The sequence below is a fragment of the Ochotona curzoniae genome, unplaced genomic scaffold (genome assembly GCF_017591425.1).
Source record: "Ochotona curzoniae isolate NIBS_2020 unplaced genomic scaffold, NIBS_Ocur_1.0 contig_2321, whole genome shotgun sequence".
Classification (NCBI taxonomy): Eukaryota; Metazoa; Chordata; class Mammalia; order Lagomorpha; family Ochotonidae; genus Ochotona; species Ochotona curzoniae.
Genome location: NW_024465421.1, coordinates 15154468 through 15177015, shown reverse-complemented (window position 1 = coordinate 15177015; position 22548 = coordinate 15154468). Strand labels below are relative to the sequence as shown.

Below are 22548 nucleotides of genomic sequence, written 5' to 3'. Positions count from 1 at the left end.
CAGCTGAAAGGGCCTGTGGACATGGTGGACTTTGTCGGTTCTGGAGTCCTCCCTGCTGCCCAAGGGTGTCTTAGATTGTGTGAACATTTAGCATTTTTAACATTTTACATTAGATTTTTTAAATGTATTTGAAAAGGGGTAGAGAAAGGGAGAGATCTTCTATCTGCTGGTTCACTCCCGAGATGGTTGCAAATCTCAGGCTGGTGCAGACCAAAGCCGGGAGCCCACAGCTCTATCCGGGTCTCCTACATGAGTGGAAGGAGCCTAAACACTTGTGCCATCATCCTCTGATGCTTTCTCAGGAGCATGAGCAGGGAGCTGGATTCAAAGTGGAGCATCTGGGACATGAACCAGTGCTCCAACAGGCGTCACCATGTTGCAGGCAGCCACGTAGCACACTGCACCATGACGTCAGCTCCTACATTCGATATTTTAATGCAGGTTCCCTGGCCTTGCCTCTGAGCTAATGGCTTACACGGATAGGGCTGGTGGTGCCTGGGACTCCAAAGTTTTACATATAACTGCTGGATGTGGTGCTGCTGTGGTGTCACAGCGTTTGACCTAACCCCTGGGGAAATTCCTTCTGCTGTAATGTTCTCGCAATGTTCCAAGCAGAAGCAAGCCAGTTGAGATTTCTCTGGGTCTCCCAGGCTGGGGGAGGGGCCCAAGTACTTGAGTCATCCTCTGCTGCTTGCTCAGGCACATTGGAAGGGAGCTGGTTTGGAAGTGGAGCAGCCAGGACCCAAACTGGCACTCAGCTGAGATGTCAGCACTGCAATCAGTGGCTTTACCCACTCTACACCGTAGCGCCCGTCCCTGCAGTATCATGTCTGTTTAATTAAAGTCTATTGTCAACTAAACTAAGAATATCTTCAATGCTTTGATAGCATATGAGCGGCACACAACAACCCAGTCTTTGCAAGGGACAGGGTGTTTTAAGTTCACTAAACACCAATAGCAACACTGAATCCTGCAGAAATGCACTTTGCTCAGGAATGCTTGAGTTACTGTAATATTTGATTATCCATTTGGTTGTTACAGAAAGCTTCATAACTGTAATTGATGGTTGTTGTGGAGCACTTTATTGCCTATTTTTTCTACCTCTAGTTGCGCCTGGGCAGATACACAAGTCTTTTTAAAAAGAAGGATGGTTTGGGGCTGGTGCCATGGTATAGCATGCTAGGCCTCTATTTGCAGCACTGGCATCCCATACAGGTGCTAGTTCAAGTCTTGGACTGCTCCACTGCCAATTCTGCTCCTCCTTTGTGTCCTGGGAAAGCAGTGAAGGATGGCCTAGGTTCTTGGGCTCCTGCAGCCATGGGGGAGGCTGGGTAAAAGCTCCTGGCTCTTGGTTTTGGACCAGCTCAGCTCTGGCTGCTATGGCCGATTGGAGAGTGAACCATCAGATGCAAGATTCTCTCTGTGTGTGTCTCCCTTTCTCTCTAGGACTCTGCCTTTGAAATGAAAAGAAAATAAATCCTTTAAGAATAAATCTTTTTTCTTAAAAAAAAAGAATAAATCTTTTTTCTTAAAAAAAGAAACATATTTCACTTCTACAAATCTGAGCCTTTGAAGTGTTTTTTTGTTTGTTTTGTTTTGTTTTGTGGTCTGAAATAAATGGTGAAAATTTGAATTGGTCCCTCTACTACAGTACTGACACTAAGTCTACCCAATTTATTGAGTCATATTCATGCCCTGATCCTGCATACTTATGCCTATCAATAAGCACTGTGACTTGATTCTCTCTTTCAACCTCATGAGTTTCCGGGTAGGTGGAATATCTTCACTGTAATTCCCAAGAGGCCTTTAACAAGCAGACCTTATGGATGAAACACCCCCTTTGCTTTCCTGACTAAAGACATAACAATGCCGTGTCAACTGATGAAGAGGAATTTCTGGAGCAGGACAGCTCTGGGTCAGTGAGTCTGTTGCAAGTTTCTGTTAATAAAGTTTATTGGCACACAGCCTCTCCCATCTGTTGGCATAGACTCAGTGGGCACTTCTGTACTCCAGGAAGTGCACAGCCTGCAAAGACTATACTATGTTTTTCTGGACTTTTCTAGAAAAAGTGTGTCCAGTCCTGCAATGGCTGTCTCTGCCTACAAAGTATGCAGGGGCAAGCAGGGATCACTGGGCACTGAAGAAAAAGTAGGAGGGAAAATGATCCAGTTGGGAGAGGAGGCACATACCCTGGTACTGTGTGGTGCAGGAGGCTGAGCAAAGCTCCTGGTAATGCAGCCTGCATTTCAGAGAACCACACAGTAGGATTCTGGAGGCATCTGGCCCAAAGCAAGGATATACTTCCTGTGGCTGGAGATGCTTGTTACCGGACTGATCAGTGCACAATGGACAAAGACAAGGACAAGGGGACTTCAGGAAGTTTATGGGAAAATGGAATTAAAAGTTAAGTTCATTTAAATACCAAAAGAACTCTGGGAAGGGCCATCAGTGTAGCAGCAAATCTGCCTCTCAGGACACCTGCACTACATACTGGAGTGCCTGGTGCAAGTCCCAGCTGTCCTGCTGTTTATTTTTTATTTGAAATGCAGAGTTACAGAGAGAAGGGAAGAGAGAGAGAGAGAGAGAGAGAGAGAGAGAGAGAGAGAGACCTTCCATCCATTGGTTCACTGCCCAAATGGCCACACAAAGCCAGGAGCCAGGAGCTTCTTCTAGGTCTCCCACATGGATACAGGAGCTCAAAGACTTGAGCCACCCTCTCCTGCTCCCCCAGGCCATAAGCAGGGAACTAGATTGGAAATGGAGCAACTAGGATGCTAACTGATGCCCATATGGGATGCCAGCACCACAGATAGTAGCTTATCCCACTACATCCCAGCGTCAGCCCCAGTTGCTCTGCTTATGATCCAGCTCCCTGTGAGGCAATGGTGATGGTTCAAGCACTTGGGTCGCTATCATTCATGTGGAGATTCAGGCTGAGTTCCCGGCTTGCTGGCTTTGGCCTAGCCCAGCCCCAGCTCTGGTGGACATTCAGGGAGTGAACCAGTGGATGGAAGATGATCTCTGTTTCTTTCTGTCTTTTTCTCTGCCTTTCAAACAAAATAAAAATAACCAAAAATGTTTAAAAATAAAATGAGTCAGAATCCAGGCGTGGGTTTTGTCTGCGTTACCACGAATGAGTGAACGTTCTCCCTGAACTTGGTTGCAGACCCTCTGCACGCATGTTTCAAAATATCATGTTGTACTCCAAAAATAACAGCAAACGAGTCAACCAAGTATTTTTTTTTTTAAAAAAACAGAAACATTGATAGAGAAAACAGAAAAGCCAAAAACTTTGAAATCAGCACAAGAGAAAGACACATCAACACACAGGAAAACACAGAGACACACTCAGATACAGACACAGATACACACAGGCAGACTCACAGATACACAAATACACAGAGACAGACAGACACACAGATACAGGCATACACAGGCATACACAGAGACACACCTGCAGACATAGATACAGAATGACAAATACAGAGATAAAAAAACACACACACACACGCATACACAACAGAGCACATCAGGACCCAATGCCGGTCTCCTTCCAAGTCTCTCTGCAAGGGGCAACCCAGTCTTGTGTTTGTGGGGAGGGTCCCCAGGGGACACACACAATGCAGAGGAAGCCCTGTGTGGGGTGATGGCACGGCCCTCACCTTGTCCACATGGATGTAGTAGAAGTGGTCCTTGTGGTAGATAGCCTTGAACATGCGCTGCAGCTGCCGGGAGGCACGGCCGTGCACCACGAGGACGAAGGCGATCCTCACGGGGTTGGCTGGCATGTACTCCACCGAGTCCTCGTCCCACTGCACATTCTTGTTGGCTTTGCCTGGGAAAACCCAAGAGGTCAGAGTGAGGCATGAGTGTCCTGTCCAGGATGCTTCTCCCTCTAGGGAAAGTACCAGGAGCCTGACAGTTGTGTTGGGCTGAAAAACTCGATTTCAGACCAGCCAGACCTAGACCCCTCATCCTGGGCAAGCACAAAAAGAATAGAGGGGCTCCTGGGGGGCTATTGCTTCCATCCTCAAGGAGCTCAAGGCAGCTGGTAGAGTCAAGTGGACGCACTAAATCACATGAGGTAGCAGGTGCCGAGATCCTAGTCTAGGAGATGCATCTGTTAACTGCAGAGGAAGTAGTGAGGGCTGAATTAGGAAAGACAAGGTGCACCTGTTGCTTTCCCTCTCCAGCTTCCATTTTCCCTCTTCTCCCAGCAGTATCCAACATATCTGTAGATTTTCTTCCTTAAGTTATAGTAAGCACTGAGATCTTTCCTTAACAGCACAGCTTTCTGCACATTACAGCACTGTCAGCTCGTGGGGAGGGGTCCTTCTAAAACCTCACGGATAAACAGAAACAAGAGTCCACTTTTGTGCCAACACTTTTCAAACCATGCACTGGTTTTTCATAATACACATTCTCCCAACAACTTTCTGAAGACAGCTCAAATGTGTGCGTCTCAAGACCCTACCCAATAAGAATCCATCGTTTCTTTAATGCCATATCCCATGACCATTTTGAAGGAGATCCATCCAACCACACAGTCGCTCAGCCGATCTGCCAGACCTCATGCACTTTGCATAAATGAAAAAAACCTCATTATCCGAGATTTTCGGAGTCATCATTGGCCTCTTCTGTGCACAGAGAGGATCTAAGTCCATCCCTGCAGCCAGGGGTGGTCCCCAGAGTGCAGGCCTGGCCAATCAGCACACCACACCACCCTGACCACACACCCCTGTCTGGGGATGGACATGTGGCCCAACCAGGCTCAGCAGCCAATTGGCCAGAGGTGCACGCTTGGGTTGGAACTGCCACGCAACAGTGGCTCTTTCTCTTGGACACAAGACAGGAGGTCCTGGGAGTCCTTTTCTTCCCACAGGGAGCGAGGCCTTCTGAGAACAAAAGCCAAGCCGAGAGAAGCACCGCTGGGCGGTGGCGAGTGTCCAACTGCTAATGACCTGGCTCCAGCTCTTGGAACAGTCACCATCACAGACTATTTTTCTTTGAAAGCCAGATATGACACCAGATCCGCCCAGATAAATGGTTCCAGACATCGTTTATCCTGAAATCATCCTCCACCATCCCTTCTCTCTTCCTTTCCCTTGCAAACCACTCAGCCAAGGCTGCAGGCTAAAACAAAACTTCCTGGTTTAGCTCCGGACAGTTTCCTCTAGAAACCTTGCAGCTTTGCTCAGCTTGCCTCTCTAGGGGTTCACTTGATTCCTGGTGGGTGTGACGAATGTGAACCCAGTAGCAGATGAGTGAAAGCAGTAGTCAGCCACAAAGGCTGAGGACAGAATCTGGGGTATCAGGGCAGCAGGAAGTGTCTGTGGCCACAGGGAAGCATCAAATGGCCTCCATATCCACAAGAACACGGCGCGTCCTGTGTGGCTCCAGAGGGAGGGGATTCAGGTGGACGATGTCCACGTCCCACAGTGCCTGCATGTCGGGCTCAGACCTCACTGTCCTGACTGGTGCCACATTCCACCTGCCCTGAGTCATCCCTGCTCAGCTCCAGGGTCTTTCCACTGGCTACTCCTGTTTTCTGTCTTTAGTTCAGAGCCCAAAGCAAAGGTTCCAGTCCCAGCCTCACATTTTCCACCTCACCCTATTTCCATTCTGTGAATAGTCCTCAACACCATCTGAAATCGTTGATCTGTCTGCTTGTTTATCGTCTGAACACTCAGTGAGCACATCAGCTGCGGGAGATGAGTGCTTTTTTCAGCTTCGTTTGCCATGGAACACTCTACACTAATATTTAGTAAACATCTGGCTCTTGGTGAAAAGCAAAACTATGGGGAGGGTGCCTTTTTTCTTTTTTTTGGTGCAATAACAACACCTTTCGGTGAGCATTGGCCAGCCCTTGACATTCATACTTTCATTTAATCTTCATCACTGCCAGTTACTGCTATTACTACATCTGCCACGTAAGGAAGTCACAATTTAGAGGTCAAGGGATTTTTTTCAAGGTCACCCTGCTTGGATTAGTTACGCTGGGATGTTCACAGGTCTGACATTATCCTTATCCACTAACATACAAGACATTATCATACTTGAATTTTGAAAGGAAAAGTTCCTAGCAAATATGCTTGTATTAGTTATCACAACCAAGTAAGTGTACATTGGGGGACTGTGTAGGTGTGTAGGAGGATTTCAATATCAGATGAGAAGGCTGACATTAGGTGATCAATAAGACATCTTTCCTTCCATCCTTCTGTCCATCTATTAATCTTCCCTTCCTCCCTTCCTTTCCTTCCTTCCCTCACTCTACCCATCCACCTGTTCAAATCCAACCACCCATCCGTCCACACACACAGCAAGCTATCCAATAACCCATCATCCAAAAGGGCATCCACCTGCCTCTCTTCTCAAACACCATCCATTCAGTCAAGGCTCATGGGGTCTTTGGGATCATCCTGTGTTTGACCTTCAGTGAAGAATGTTCCTGGCTACAGGTGCGGAAGGAGTGAGCAGATGTGTGAGTGCATTCTCAGAATGAGTGGGACCCCAGTCCGGAGGCGCTGATGTTCCCTGGGGACCAGGTCATGTGTCAGCATTGGGGGTCATGCCTCTGTCGTCCTTTCGCTCTGGGGAGAATGAAAGCTTACTTTTGAGACTCAGAGAAGGCCACCCATTTTCCAGCAAGACCCAGGCAGGAGTGGAAGCCGAGTGTTGTTGAGTCCAAAGCCAGACTTGCTATTCTACTCGCCCAGTGTTAAAACATCATGGGAAGATAAGGACAGCGTTGTGGAAGGATTCTATGCTGGCTGTACAGGGTCTTGGACATCGATTCTGAGAAACATTTTTTATTACTTCTCTGTGGGGTTCTAGAAAGCACAGTAAATTCCTCTGGATGCTTTTCTTCTGCAAAAGGGGAGAGCAAACTGGAAACTAAAGACTAGCATCTGGGACTTGATCAAAAGGAGTCTTCTAAAGGTTCAAGGCCATGCATTTTTGGAAAAAAAAAAAAGCGCATGGATTTCATACTGTGTGGACCTAACTTTAATTCTAGTTTTTTCCATGTGCTTTCTAAAGTATCTTCCTACAACTGAATCCATGCTTGGATCAAACAATTGGACTGAGGACTTTAAAAAAAGGGGGGTGGGGGAGTAAAATTTCCAGAGGAATAAAGATCGACCATTTCTGGAGCGCCAGCTGGATGCTAAGCACGTTTCGTGCATGGTTTTATTTACTTTTGCCAACAGCCTTGTAAGAAGGCAACTGCTATCTTATCACCTGGATAGGGAAGCTGTGACTCAGAAAGGTCCTCGTAGAGTGAGAACGTGATCCCAGGGTCCCATCATCGTCACTACCGTTGAATTACATTGTCCCCATTTCATAAGAGAAAAATCTGTTCCCAGGAGAGCTGAGCCTGCAGACTTCCAGCTGTGTGACAGATAACCAAGCTGAGTGGTCAGAGCGTTGTCGTGGCTCTAAGCACAGAAATCCAGATACAGCCCAGCTCCTCCAAAACCCCTTTGAACTTAACATTGTAATCAGATTCCTGTGGCACAAAAACAGAAAATAAGTGGAAAAATCAGAGTGATTACAAGCAGCAGGAGAAGCTGACAGGGGACGAATGTTAAACAGCTGGGTCGACGGGGGGAGAATATCAAGTACATTTTCACAGTGCAGGTGAGAAGGCTGAAGGCAGGAGTCGCACGGGGCATCCCCGCCTCCACCCTCCACACAGGAAGTATCTGAGCCACGTGACGCCTGCCACTCAAGCACTCTGTCTCCCGATCACCGTGGGTCAAGTGAGGACTGGGTCACTGCTGGACGCCACCGAGATGGCGAAGCTGAACATCAGTCCCCCTGTCGTCTGCAGTCTCTCCTTCCACGGTTTCAGTTACTCATGAACCTCGGTCCAAAAATATTAAATGGAAAATTGCAGACATAAACAGTTCATAAAAAAACTTCTAAATAACTTTTATTATTATAAGCATATTATGATAATCATGCTCCTTCACTATTTTTATTATGTGTCTAATTTATAAATGAAATGTTACCCTAGGTATGAGTGCTTAGGAAAAACAGTACAGTTAGTCATCTATGCCCATGGATCCTCCATCTGTAGATTCAGTCAACAGAAGACTGGAAAAATATGGGAAAAAAAGAAAAAAGGTAAGTGCTGGGGGGGCAGGCGGGGTTGCGGAGCTGGTGTGATGGCTCAACTGGCTAAGCCTCTGCAAGCGCTAGCATCCCATATGGATGCCCATTTGTGTCCTGGCTGTTCCACTTGCCATCCAGCTTCCCACCTGTGGTCTGAGAAAACAGTGGACGACTGCCCAAAGCCTTAAAACCCTGAACCCACGTGGGAGAACTAGAAGATGCTCCTGGCACCTAGCTCTGGATTGGTTCAGCTCTGGCCTTTACAGCCATTTGGGGAGTGAACCATTCAATGGAAGATCTTTCTATTTCTCCTTCTCTCTGTAAATCTGCCTTTCCAATAAAAGTAAATAAATCTTTTTTTTTTAAGTCCCCTGCAGTTCCTGAGGACTTTCCCCACCTGCTGTTCTTCCATACATAATGCAGTGTGAAAACTGTTTATGGAACATTGTCATGGTATTAGCTATTACAAGTAATGTATACAGGAAGCTGTGCATAGATTAAATGCAAACATACTGTTTCCTATAAAGGACTTACAAGTTCTCAGAGTTTGGAACCTTAGGGGTGTTTCCCCATGGACACCAACAGGCATCTGAACATACAGAACTTGGTACTGTCCATGATTTTAGGGATCCCCCTGGGGTTGCTGGAAATTGCCCGTGGTGAGTGAGGGGATGCTGCTATAAAACAGTTGTGATGCCAATGACCATCATGGTTGGGTGCTTTATGGGGAAATGATTTGGGAGAAGGTATGGGGGTTTGGAGGGTAGTATCAGGCAGATCTTTTTAATGTGGAGCCCCTTAGGCAATCTCTCCAAGCTTTAAGGTCAATATGATCACAGCATCTGTCTCGCTGGTGTTCGTCTCCAGTACATAGCACAACGCACGACACAGAGTGCATCCTCAATAAATCCTCGTTTCTTTGCGGCTGTTTATCTGCAATGATCATCATCAAGTTTGTTTTAACTGGCTGGGCCAGTTTTAGGGTTCCACCCCAAGGCCACACTGCACATGCTCCAGAGACTGCTGCTTGCAAAGAAGCCTCCACAGCCTGGCTGCTCTCTGCAGCATCTGCCCAAGACCACAAGCAATAACACGCAAAGGAGCCACTTAACTGGGATACTTCCTCTTCCAATAAAGTCCTCGATTCTGTTTATGCTTGGAAAGGACCTCTTCCAGCTGCTTGGAAAGGCGTACTCTGGCTTCCATGTGAGAGCACTGGTTGGGTCTTGGGAGCATTGAGGGGGTGGAAATGAGGTTGGATGCAAGTGAGGCTTGGGTCAGGAGGTTTCACACTGCCTAAGTCTTGAGTGCTGGAATTCAGGGCTGGGGCCTAGATCTGCCCCTTCCTCCTAGTGACTCAGAGATGCCACTCCTGTCTGGGTGAGATGAAAGTGGGAGTTCAGCCTATTCAACCATTGGAGTACGTGATTTAGAGTGCTGGCTCTGGCTGCGGACTCCAGCTTTCTATAAATGGAGACCCTGGGACATAGCAAAGGGATGAGTCCAGTGGTTGAGCCCATCTGATGTGACTCTAGAACCTTTGGCCATGGCTCCTGGCATGGTTGGGGGCCAAGTGGCCCTGGACTTGTCCTTGAAGACTTTGAAATTTATGTCCTCAAAAGCAGTATTGCCCAAGAAAAGACTCAGGTGGTGTACAACACAGGGCGATGACCCAGGAGGATGGCGAGTGGCTGGTCTCACCCTGCTTTTCTGATCAGCCCTTTCTGAGTGAGTCTCCTTTGGCAACCAGGAGGGCTCTGCCGGAAAAACTGGCATCTCCAGCAGGTAACGAAAGCACCTGGCTCCTACAGAGTGCCATCATTTCAATATCCCTGTTTCATCTGCATGGTTGCTGTCTTGTTGGCAAGTCACAGCAAGATTTCCACTTATGGCAGTGCTGCAAAATCACTTTCAAAACAAAAGATACATAAGTAGGTATACAGGTGTGTATACTGCAGGTAGAGTATGGATACAACAAAAAAGGGAAAAGCAGCAGGAGTGTGCAGAAAGCCTGAGCAATATTAATGACATGATGAGAACTGAGATGTGCTGGGTTTGCTGAATGAATGAGGCGGTGAAACGCCAGGGGTGGAGTGATGCCCAAATAGTTGCCATGGGATGGACTGGAGGTACAGAGGGCGTTGGCCTTTCCTGGCTCAGGGTCCCTGTTTGTTCAGGAGCCCACAAGGATTTGTGGGAGTTTTCTGGAGGAGGCTCCTCCTGCTAGGGAAAAGGGAGGAGGATCCACTGATTTTCACCACAGCCTACCATGCACTTGACATTCATGAAGTTCTTTCCCAGGCTCTGCACTTCTCAGAACCACACCGTGCATGGAAATGACTCCCCACTTTTGGACTCCTGTCCCAAGCTCAGAGAAGGCAAGGAACTTACCAAAGGAGATGGAAAAAAAATCAGGGTACAAACTGGGTTGACTTCAAACACCAGGCTCCACTCCCCGGCTGTGGCTGGCAGGGGAGCAGCTGGCAGGGGGAGCAGACACCCCTGCTTCCTTGCAGGTGGCTGTACTAAGGTCACCTAAAGGCCAAGGTACCTGTACTCCAATGAATCCCAATCAACTGTCTATGGGGAGCACAGTCTCTCAAGCAGAGCTCTGTTTGGGGACAGAGCACTCCCTGACAGGGAGGGGACCCTCCCGGGCCCTGCAGGAGGCTCAGCTCTATCCCAGTCTTCCACCTAGTCAAGACCAGGAACATTCAGTTGTGACAATGAAATGCCATGCACCTGCTTAAGAGGGGACTTCAAAAAGGTTAGGCAAGTATGGAATAAAAATATTTTGAATATTTTTATGTGTTGTTTTTCCACAAGAGGCATTTTCTGGGGACTTTTTTTTTTTTTTGAAGATCCCGCATATATTCCTGTGGAGAATCAGGAAAGACACACTCCCAGCTGAAAACCACTAATCTACAAGTTTTTAAAAAGTGGTGTCTGGGCAGCAGTAGCAGCAGCATCTGGGAATTTGTCAGAAACGCAAATGTCAGGCCAGCCTGAATCTTCTGGATGAGAAATACTGAGTGTGGGGGCCTGCACTGGGTACCTACCAAGCTTCAGGTGTCTGTGACATGGGCTAAGGGGTGAAAACCTCTAGGCTGGTCGTTGTCAACCCTGTCTCCACATCAGAATCACCCAAGCAAGAGGCTTCTAAAGCAACTCCCAGGTGGGTATTTGGCATAGTGGGCAAGTTTTCCTTTGGGATGCCCGCAGCCTGTATCACAGTGCTTGTTTTGAGTCTTGCCTCCTTCATTTTCCTAGCTCAGGGAAAGCAGCTGTGGTAGCCTGGTGGTGTCACCAGCAGGTGTCTTAAGGTGGTGAGAAGCTGATGGATGTGTTAGGATGGCCCATGTCAAGTGATTTGTTTGCACACATTTTTAAAAAAGATTTATTGCTATTGGAAAGTCAGATATACAGACAGGAGGAGAGACAGAGAGGAAGATCTTCAGTCGGATGACTCACGTCCCAAATGGCCACAATGGCCAGAGCTGAGCCAGTCCAAAGCCAGGAGCCAGGAACCTCCTGTGGATCTCCTATGCAGGTGCAAGGTTCCAGGGCTTTGGGCCATCCTTGACTGCTTTCCCAGACCACAAGCAGGGAGCTGGATGGGAAATGGAGCGGCCAGGATACGAACCCACCACGGTAGCCTAGTGGTATTACTTTTAAAACTTCCCAAGTGGTTCTCATGTTGGGCCAGGAATGAGAACCACATTTTGTGTACTTTCTTTGTAAATATTATGATTAATATCTCAAATTCATACTAACTTTTAGTATTTATTTCCACAAAGTAATAGCTCCACACAGGTGCACGCAACATACACTCCCTGCAATTGCGATTTCTTCACTATTTCCTCAAGTTTAAAGCCTTCAGGCCCCTCTCCCAGTTCCTCATGAAATAGATATGGCTGTGAACGACAAATCTGTCTACTTCGCTGGGAACACCAAGTTCCCCTTTAGTTTCATTTAAAACGTATGTTCACTTGGTACACACGTATGTGGTCCAGTACAGTTATTCAGTATACGTACACACTGTGTACTGATCCAACTAAAGCATTTAGCATCCCCCCCCTCCTTTAGCTCTATCAGCAGTCTTCAAAAAGCTCATGAAAATGAGTATGATGAAGTATTCTGCATAGGTTTCAATTTTTTTTTTTGCACCAAAACAAATGTGTCTCTGAATTCCATTTCCATGAATGGTGATGTACAGGCATACACTTAGCCAGGACACTGTCACTGCTTTTCAACTATCTTCTAAAAAAGAAACAAGCACATCTTTCCAAGGAGGAAGCATTCTATCCAGAGACGTCTGGGTGCTGCCTCCAACACCGCCCCCCTGCTCTGCCCCGAGATGAGACTGGCTCATTTGTTGTTTTTTCCCCCAACTCTAGGGAAACGTCTCCCTCTGGGCCCAGCCAAGCACTCAGGATAGTTTACTGCTCATTGGTCCCATTCTCTCTGTCTCCCCAGCCCCATTCATGTTATTAAACTCCAGCCCATGGCTGAGCTGTCTTACTGACTTTAGCGTTGCCAGGCCTGGGATATTCTAATGATGTACCGCTCAATAAATGCAAACTGGTGGGATGGATATTGATGGTGTATGGTACATCTCTCTGCAGCTGGCTGAGTCTAGCCACTTTGACTGTTACAAATCAGCCATGGAAACATCAGGCAGGACCCCAGGAGCTCTTGTCCAGCCTCTGACGTGACCTGTCCCATGCATATCATGGATGGACTGTTAGGATGATGGCAACATTGCTCCTAGGTGCCAAGTTGCAGGTCGAGCCTTTTTTTTTTTTATAGTACACATGATCTCATGACCTCCTTGGAGGGAGGTGTGTGGATTATTCATACAAGAGACTGAAGATACAGAGTGGTTCTCTGATCAGCTAATAGGCTGTGGAACAGGGATTCCAATCTGTACTTGTCAGCCACTCCAACAGGAACGCTTCTGACCTGTATGTTAAACCACACAAGCCAACTTCAGTGTGTTGTGTATGTGAGTCATCTTTCTGATGGTTTTTTGTCACAAATTCACATTGTACATGCTTCCTCCTCTTTTCAAGCAGCATCTCACAACAGGAATTACTGGTGTGCGTGGATTGGTTGTGCGGGACTTTTCCCTGTGTTCCAGGGAGTTTAACATTCCCAGCCCCCACTTGGTTTCTAGTTCTTACGTTTTCCCGTGCCCTCCAGAGGACCAGCTGCAGAGCCACTCTGCTCTCGGGGGAGGGCAGAAGGTTTCCTGCTAAGATGGCTGACTTCTTTTTCAGTCACACAAGGAACCCCTTGGGAAAGGCAACATGGCTAATGGATTATGCTGTATGCATAATGCCTCTGGGAGGGCTGGGCAAGTTAGAGACTCCTGAAGACTGTATTTGCTTATTAGTAAAAGAATGGTACCTTAAAAAAAAGATTTATCTATTATTTATGTGAAAGGGAGAGAGAGATATGAATCTTCTATTAGCCGATTTATTCCCAAATGCTTGCTATAGGCCGTGCTGGGCCAAGAACTCCAGCTGGTCTACCATAGTGATTCAGGGCTCCAACCCCTTGGGTCATGGACCACTGCCTTCCCAGCTGCATTAGTAGGGAGCTGTATCAGCAGTTGGGAAGCTGGGAATGGTATGGACATCCTAATACGAAATGCTGACACCCAAATGACAGCCAAACTCCATGTCACAATGCCTATACCATGTTAGGGTATCCACTGGCCCCTACTTAGCAGGAAGGACTCCACAGAGTCATGTGCTCATAAAAGCATCTGATCTATAGCAGTGCTTTCAAACCCAGGTGATTTTGTCTTCCCTTGTCTACAATGTGCTGCTCCCAAACTCTTTACTCACAGATTCTATGAGTGGAGTTTTAGGCCGCTGATATTCAGAGCAGTAGCTGGAGCAAGGATGCATGACTTTCCAGGCATCTAGAAGTGGGTAAGAGTGTGTGTGTGGGCACATGTGTTTTGGAGCGGCAGACTGGGAAGGGACCAAAAAAATCCCAAGCACAAAACCAAGCCGAGGACCAGCATGTGACATGAAGGCAATGGAATGGTGCACATCGTCATTATGACCTCCAGGGACAGCATGGAAGGCAATGTGTTTTCTCCTTTTTACACCTTCTTCTTACTACGCAACCTCATTCAATGCCATCAAGTCCTTGCTCCTTGGTGCTGCACAATCTGACAATTTCCTTTGTCAAAGACACTCACAAGGGACTGAATTGTGTCCCCTTCTAGCCCTTCAAATGATGGTGCTGTGGATGTGGTCTTTAAGGAAGTGATGAAAGTGAAATGGTGTCATAAATAACAATCCTCAGGCTAATGGGATCAGCGCCCTTAGGAGAGGAGCTCATTCTCTCACTCCCTCTGCCTCCATGTGAACACCACCAAGGAGGACATTGGTAGGTCAGGGTGCAGGTTGTCCAGGGAACACAGCTGTGGCGGAATGTTGAGCTGGAACTTGCAGATCAACAGAGAGGATCTGTTGTTCAAGCTACAGCTTAAGCAGCAGCTCACATAACTCAAGGTCATGGGATGTGTCCCTTGGATGGCCATCTACAAGTTGAGTTAGGGATTAACTGGGTCCACAGGGAACAGCCTAGACAAAGAATCTGATGAGTGAGAGCATGGTAGCCACGAGGAGCTGAAGGAAGCCCAGGGGCTGGGGAGACAGCAGGGGCAGAACCCCAGGCTTTGGATACCAGGTTAGGGACTAACACAGAAGAGAGGATCAAGCAGTTAGAGCACAGTGGATATTTGGGTTGCAGGTGGAATGCTAGGTGAGAAGGAGTGAGATGGATGCTTTACAGTGTAGAGTGAGTATGGGCAGGAGGCAGGGGTGTGTCTGTATCCTCCTGCCGTCTGTGGCCAGGTATGTGGAGAACACCAGTGATAGAGACAGAGACAGAGATGGGGAGAGAGACATCCTTCTGCACCTGCTCCTCCTGCCTGCACCTGCTCCCCCTGCATCCAGAGGCTGCTGTGCGCAAAGTCTGCTCTGAGCTTTCCTGTTGCCTGACATTTCCATCTTCCTTCTCCCTTCTCCTCTTCTGAAGGGACTCACAGGCTCCATAAATATTGCCCGGGAAAACGTAGCAACTCATCTATTTTTATTACAAACGGGGCCTCTTGAGGAACAAACAACCCTTATTTACTTCTCAGGGTAAGGGCTTTGACAACAGGTTTATTTTCTCCAGCTCTCCAAGGACTAAGTGAGTAACACTCCAAAGTTAACAGTACATTAATTAATGCCAAATTGCTTGGAATTTTCCTAATAAAAATCCTTATAGTAATCACATTACGGGCCATTAATGCTGCCTCCTGATCATAAACCATAAATATGTTCTGCAGGTGCCTTCTTAAAAAAGGACGTTTCTCCAAATTGGTACTCATTCATCACGCTAATGTTTTCATGTCACATAACGTAGATGACGAGTAATTATGAAGGCACACGTTTGTTCCTGGTTTACTCCATGCTGGTCACTTGCCCAAGACCTGTCTATGCATCATCTCATGGAAACCTTGCAGCCTGCCTATAAAATAAAGTGCTGCTTTTACTCTGTCTCCATTTATGAATGGAGAAACTGAGGCCCAGAGGGAATGGATCCTTTGCTTAAGTCAAACAGCCAGGATGTGACAGAGATGATTCTAGAAATTCAGTCACCTGCCTGTCTCCTGGTGGTCAGTCTCTATGCAGAAGGTGCCTCCAGGCCAACCTAAGGCTTAAGGACTCTGGTTTATTTCAACAATAATGTCAGCAACAGTCAATGCAGGGCAACAGTCAGTTTTGCTTTTCAAGGGCAAGGATGATGTTTTTTTGATTTCTGCCTCCCCTGGGGCGTCAAGCAATACCTGGTGACAATGGCAGGGGCATCCTTGGCACACTGCTGCTACAGGAAGAAATAGATACAGAAATGCACACGCAAGAGGGCTGCCAGCAGCAGGTGACAGCGTGCAGCTCAGGCCACTGCAGCCTGGGGGAATGTACTTCTCTGTGGTGGTGTGATTTGGGCTTGCCCTGGCTGGGGGCTTTGAAGCCCCCGGTGTGCTGGAGCTGCAGTTTCTGCGATGACTCAGGGAGAAGCCTGTTATCAACCCTGGCCAACTTCATTCCTGGGGGGGCTTTTGGCTGTTCCTTAGATCTCTACATCTACACAGGCAACATCCATAGCAGAACATTCAAGCATACCAAACAGCATTAAGACCTTACAAAAAGAAATGCAAAACACAGATATCGGAGCTTCCCGATAGCATCATTGGCAGCATTTCAGCGAACCTTTCCCAGGCTTACATATAGACATTCTGTGTATAATCCTAGCCACTCTGAATTGATGCATGAATTCTATTCTTGCTTTGAAAAAAAACATTTATTAGGGAGAAATTGAGAGAGATCCCATCCACTTGTTCACTACTCAGTGCCTGCAATGGCCAGGGTTGGGCCTGGGGACAGAAGGTAGAAATCCATGTTTCCCACATGAGTGGCAGGCATCCAACCACTTAAGCCATCACTATACCTCCCAAGGTTTGCATTAGCAGGAGGCTGGAGCCAAGAGCAAGAGGTGGGATGAAGCACAGACACTCCCAGATGGGATGCAAGTGCCTTAATTTCTAAGCCAGGAGGCCATCTCACATTCCGTGTCCAACCCTGTGCCCTCGACGTCTTCTTATGCCCATAGATAGAGATGCTCTTTCTGTCATTTCCTCCCTGGCTCTTCCTCTCTCAGATAATCAGCTCTGGGGAGGCGCATATGAGTAAAACGGACCTGGAATCTGGCTCTACAGAGTGACAGCCCGGCTGGGCACAGAGGGACAGACAGATGTATTTTACCGAAGGTGTTGGATGCATTTTGAAGAAGCAGCACAGGCGGAGGCAGGGGCCTGGAATGGAGTGTAGACCAGGTCTGTAGAGCCCTCCACCAAAGTCAGTGTAAGAGGAAGGGAGATCATCCTCCGCCCCAGCCAAGGTCTTAGGAGGTCAAGAACATACTTTGAAGGATTTAATTAAAAAAAAAAAAAAAGGAGAAAGTGCTGGAGGGGACTGCTTTCTGGTTTTCTAACTTGCCTTTGGTGTTTTTCTGTATTTTTGAAATTTCTGTAGCATAATGATTAAAACACACTAAAAAAAAGGGAACAGTTATTTGGTTCTTTCTTTTTCTTTAAAGATTAATTTATTTGACAGAGAGCAAGAGAAAAGAGAGTGAGAACAAGAGCGAGAGAGTGAAAGTCTTCCACTCACTGGTTAACTTCCCCAAATAGCCACATCAGCAGGCGTTGGTTTAGGCTGAAGCCAGGAGCCTGGAACTCCACCCGGGTCTCCTAGCTTTCATTCACATGACAGTGACAAATACCTACAAAGGCCTGTGAATGTCCTCCATCCTGAGGAAGGGGCAAAGGGCTTGGTAGAATGGACCTGAACTTATCTGACACTTTCTCAGCAAGTAGCTGCCAGGGAGGAGGCACACTGGGCGGGGATGGGTACTGTGCGTCTTCCTTCCATTGAGTCTCTGAACAGACGTGGTGTGAATGAAGGCCATGCCTTGTTGCTCACCATCACTGCTTTACAGCACAGACACTCAACATTGTGCTGTGATGTTTGCTTTCACCAGGTCCCCTCCCCGTCAACTGAAAGCTCTTGTCTCAATGTACCAAGAGATCTTGATTTCTGAATCTGGCATAGAAATGGCAACCAAACCAAAGGGTCCCTAAACAAAAGAACCTGCACAAATGAACTGGCAGAAGTGGCTGTTTTTACATTTTTAAAATATTTAGTGATTTACTTGAAAGACAGAGTAATGGAAACAGAAAGACACAGAGATCTTCTACTTACTGGTTGGAGCTTCTTAACTCACAACAGTTAGGGCTGGGTGGCCCAAAACTAGAAGTTCAGAACTTCATCTGAAACTCCACATGAGTATTGGAGATTCAAGTATTTGGGTCACCCTTCTCTGCCTTACCAAGAGCATCAGCAGGGAGCTGGACAGGAGGTGGAGCAGTGGTTATTTTGGCAGCATTTACACTGAAATTGGAAGTGGAGCAGCCGGGACTTGAGCAGGCACTCTCCAACATGGGATGCTGGCATTGCAAGTGGCAGTTTAACTCACAGAGCCACAACGCAGGCCCAGGAAAGACCAAGGATGGCTAGCTGGCCAGTGAAGCAGGTCATCCAAAACATGGGCTTGCTGCTGGACTGCAGAACAGCAGGGAAAAGAAAGAGGAGGTCCGGCTTTGCAGATGGGATGGGGTTAAACTTTTCAGGAGTCAGGATCCAGTCTGGGAAGGCCTTTGACAGCAAGAACAATTTCAATTAAATGAAATTTAGTCAGCTCCAAAAGGAAACACGTGTTGTGTTAATTTCCTGGGTGTATCAATGTGTAAACCCAACAGATGATACTTAAATGAGAAAGGCAGGGAAAATGACATTTGGTGAGACAATGCATCAGTGAGTAGAATTTGTTGAAACTGCCATTTTAAAAAAATGTGAGCACAATTGAAAGTGCAGCAAGCTGTCAGCCAGCCAGGACATCCAGGCATTCCTGATCCAGCAGGCAAGAGTGCAGTCGTGGGCTGGGGGCAGTCTGTATGAGTTACAGGAGCCTGCAGTGCCTCTCTGCCTAGGAAACTATGATCACCTACTTGTCCCTCCAATTAGGAACAAAATCTTACCCTGGCCAGGAAACATGCCTTTTCTTGTTGATTTTATTTTCTTAAAAGCAACAGATCACCTCATCTTCAAGGCATGAAAAAATGTTCAAAGGCTGTTTTTAACCTCTCTCCTGGTGCAAAGCAGGAATTCACCAATAAATGAGGGGTGAGTGGATAACACCTTCATTCCTCTGCCTTCTCTGTGACCATCTGTGGGGGCAGAATCATTCCCTCACCACAGTGTTGGTGGTAACCACTTCCAGGTGTTAGAATTGTGGCATATCAGGTAAAGCCACTGCCTGGACACTGGCATGCCATATGGGTGCTGGATTTGGGTCCCAGCTGATCTACTTCTGATCCAGCTCCCTGCTAATGTGCCTGGGAAAACAGCAGAGGATGATCCAAATAGTTGGGCCCTTGAACCCACACAGAAGACCCGGATGAAGTTCCTGGTTTCTGCATTTAGATTGGCCCAGCTTCAGCTATGATGGCCTCATATTAGGGGAGTGAACTAGCAGACGGATGACTTCTCTCTCTAACTTTGACTTTCAAATAAATATAATAAATCTTCTAAAAAATGCTTCTTGGCATCCTGGCTTGGAGACCTTGCCCTCACACAGCTGCACCCAGTTCCTTCCACAGTAATAGGACCCACTCCTGTGGTCAGCACCAGCTCTCCAGGGAGCTGACAGATGGGAAGGAAAAAGGACACTCAACTCAAGATGCTGGCCAGGAAACCCTGTGCACACAGAATCTTCCTGTCTTGACAAAAGCTTGCGTTTCGTTTAGCACTTACAATGTGCCAGGCATGGGGGTCAGGTGCATTTTAGCTTGGTCTGCGCCTGTTGCATTCTGATTCTCACAGCAGCACTGTGGAGCAGAAGCCCTCTTGATCCTTATGAGACAGAGGAAGAAGGGGCTGTGAGCAACAGAGGCAGAAGGCTGACCAGGATCACCTAGCGAGGGGCAGAGCTGGCACTTGAACCCAGGCTCAACTCATTCCATAGTACCCCCGGTTCCATCCCACCCTACATGATCAAGATAACACACTTTAAGTGTGTGAAGTGCATCTTGCAGGTGGCTGGTGAGGGCAGCGAGGTGTCTGTCTCTTAGTGCTGGACCAAGAGCAACGGTCAGGGCAATGCTGGGCTCTGCTGCAGTAAGAGACAGCCCTTCTAACTACAGTGACTTCAGGGGACAAAGCCACCTCCTGCTCACTCTTACACTGCCCTGGCAGTGCCCCTCCCCATCCCTGCCAGTCCTCTGAGGGGTGTCTCGAGGGTCCACACTCCTTCCATTTCCTCTTCACCACCTCACCACTCTTGGAGTGTCTAGGAGGGTCAGGGGTCAGTATGATGAAGTCTTACCCAACCCTCCAGCAGGAGCAGAGAGTAGACCACCACTTCTACTCCCTACCGTGTGAGGGAGACCGAGTCACAGGAGCCCACAGGGACATGTGGGAGTGAGTGACAAAGACACCAGGAACCCACAAGGTGCATTGATGACTCTGGCCGTACAGAGAATGATGCTCAAAGCCAGTGCATTCTGCCCCCTTGGGACATGTGGCAGGCTGACATTATTGGTTGTCACCATGTGGGGTCAGGGGAGAGAAGGCAGAAGTGAGGGACATTGCTAAGCTTCCTACCATGCCATGGAGAGGCTCCCCAGCAAGGATCATCTGGCTCGAAATGTCAAGTGCCAAGGCTGAGAGATTCCACTGGAAATCAGTTTCCAACTGATACGCTGGGAGAGGGGGAGGGAGAATGTTGGGCTTATTTTTTAAATGCAGATTCCTGGGCTGTTCCCTACAATGTCACTGCTCCCACTGCACTTGCATGGTGCCCTGGCAACAGCAATGGCCACTCTGGGGAGACTGGGCTGCGAGCAGTATGAGGGGAGGTGCTGTCAGACTCCAGCAGATGCAGGTCAGCAGGAAGCAGGAAAAAAAAGACACTGACATTTGTTAAGTGCCTCTCTGTCTCTCTCTTTCTCCCTCTTTCGCTAGTCTTGAATTGAAGGAACGGATTCTAAGACTAACCTGTCAGCCGATGACAACTAAATTACTAACCTTGCCTCCCTGCGTGCCCTGTATCCCTGTCAGCCATGCAGCCACGTTGGCAGACAAGAGCGCCCCACACACGTGCTCCTGGCATTGTAGCATTGTGGAAGGTGACCTTTGGGCCAGACCACAGCCACATGGCCACATGCACTTCCAGGGACTCAGGCTGGGTTGGAGACAATCACAGGGAGGGACTCGAGTTGGACCTGGGCAGCAGAGTACGCGGGGTGGTTGAAGCTGTTCTTCAAATCCATTTCTGCCTTTTCCTTGGCATGCCTTAGGACCTGTTTCCAGGCAGCCTGTGTAGCCAGGTCCTACCAGGCACTGATTTTTTTTTTCTTGTCACTGGACTCTAAACAGCATAATCTAACAACTACTTAGAGCATTCACATTGTATTAATAATCTAGAGAAGATTTAAAAGTATAGGGAAGATGTGCAGGAGTTATACATACATTCCATGCCTTGAGCAACAAGGGGCTTTTCATAGCCAGGGAGTTTTGCAACTACTTCTCCTGGGATATCAAGATATAATTATATTTTCATTCCTCCCCAAAGTTTAACTGGTCTGCATCCCCGAACCCTCACTGTTTCACTAAACATCAGGTTTTTTTTTCCCCCATTCTAGGACCATACTCTATGGGCTTTGTGTCTCATCTGTTCCCTCCTGTTTCGAAAGACCAACTGCTTATTACTCAGGGTCCATTAGAGATAAAAACATGGGAGCTATTGCTTAAAAAGTCCCTAAGCGGGGTCAGTGCTGCAGTGCAGTGGATGAAGCCAGCACTTGAACCACTGGCGTCCCCCAGTGGAAGGGCACTTGCAGTCTCAGCTGCTCCACTTCCCATTCAACTTCCTGCTAGTGCACCTGGGGAGGCAGTGGATGAGGGCCCAAGTTTGGGGACCCCTGTGCCGATGTGGGAGACCAAGATGGGGTGTCTGGATATTATGGCCTTTTGGGGAATAAATCAGTGATCAAAGATCTTTGTCTTCTTAGGTTGTTCAGTTCCTTCAAAAACATAAGTACATATTAACAACAACAACAACAAAAAAACCTTGAAAAACCAGAAATCTTTGAGAGTTTCAAGAAGCTGAAAGCAGAGCAGAATGGCAAGCCTGAGCCACCGTGAGCATCAGCACACAGCACAGCCGCCATCTGCCCAAAGAGGGCACTACACACGTCTGTTCGCTTGTTTTACTGCCAGCCAGCAAAGTTTCCTGAGCAACTTCTTGACAAGTCCAGAAACCTGCCACCTGCCTGCTGTCTGATGGGTACCGGGAATGGTTTTACACATCATAAGAAGCAGCAGAAGAAAATAAGAAACCCAATTCCCTTTTAGTATATTACTTGTCAGACAGCGAAATGGGATATAATTATGGTGTGACATTTCCAACAGCAAATATGTTCCAGTGTAAGCAATTAACACCGGTTCTTTTGGCAGGCTTAAAAAGATTACTCAGAGACTGTGGTAAGTCACAATGCCCCATGAATAATAAATAACACAGCATCACAGCTAAGTTGCATACTAAGACCAAAGTTCACATTTCTTCGATAAAAATGGATTGGGTGCTGTTAACCCTCTGTCGACTTCACGCAGCTTAAGCGGATTCAGGTGTGAGTTCTCTGGATTTAGCTAAATGACTTATTTACCTTGCTTCTAGGAATATCTGTAAGAAATAAAGTTTACATTCATTTATTTCACCTGCTGGAAAAAACGCATAAGGGAGCAG

At 47.5% G+C, this 22548-nt stretch overlaps 1 protein-coding gene across 1 annotated transcript in view; it reads right to left on the bottom strand.

The window, feature by feature from the left end:
- The window catches only part of XYLT1 (xylosyltransferase 1), a 257904-nt gene that overhangs the window by 67189 nt on the left and 168167 nt on the right, over positions 1-22548 (bottom strand). The window contains exon 4 of the mRNA XM_040973266.1: positions 3663-3835. Within this exon, the coding sequence (XP_040829200.1) occupies positions 3663-3835 (173 nt within the window). The remainder of the gene's footprint in view (positions 1-3662; positions 3836-22548) is intronic.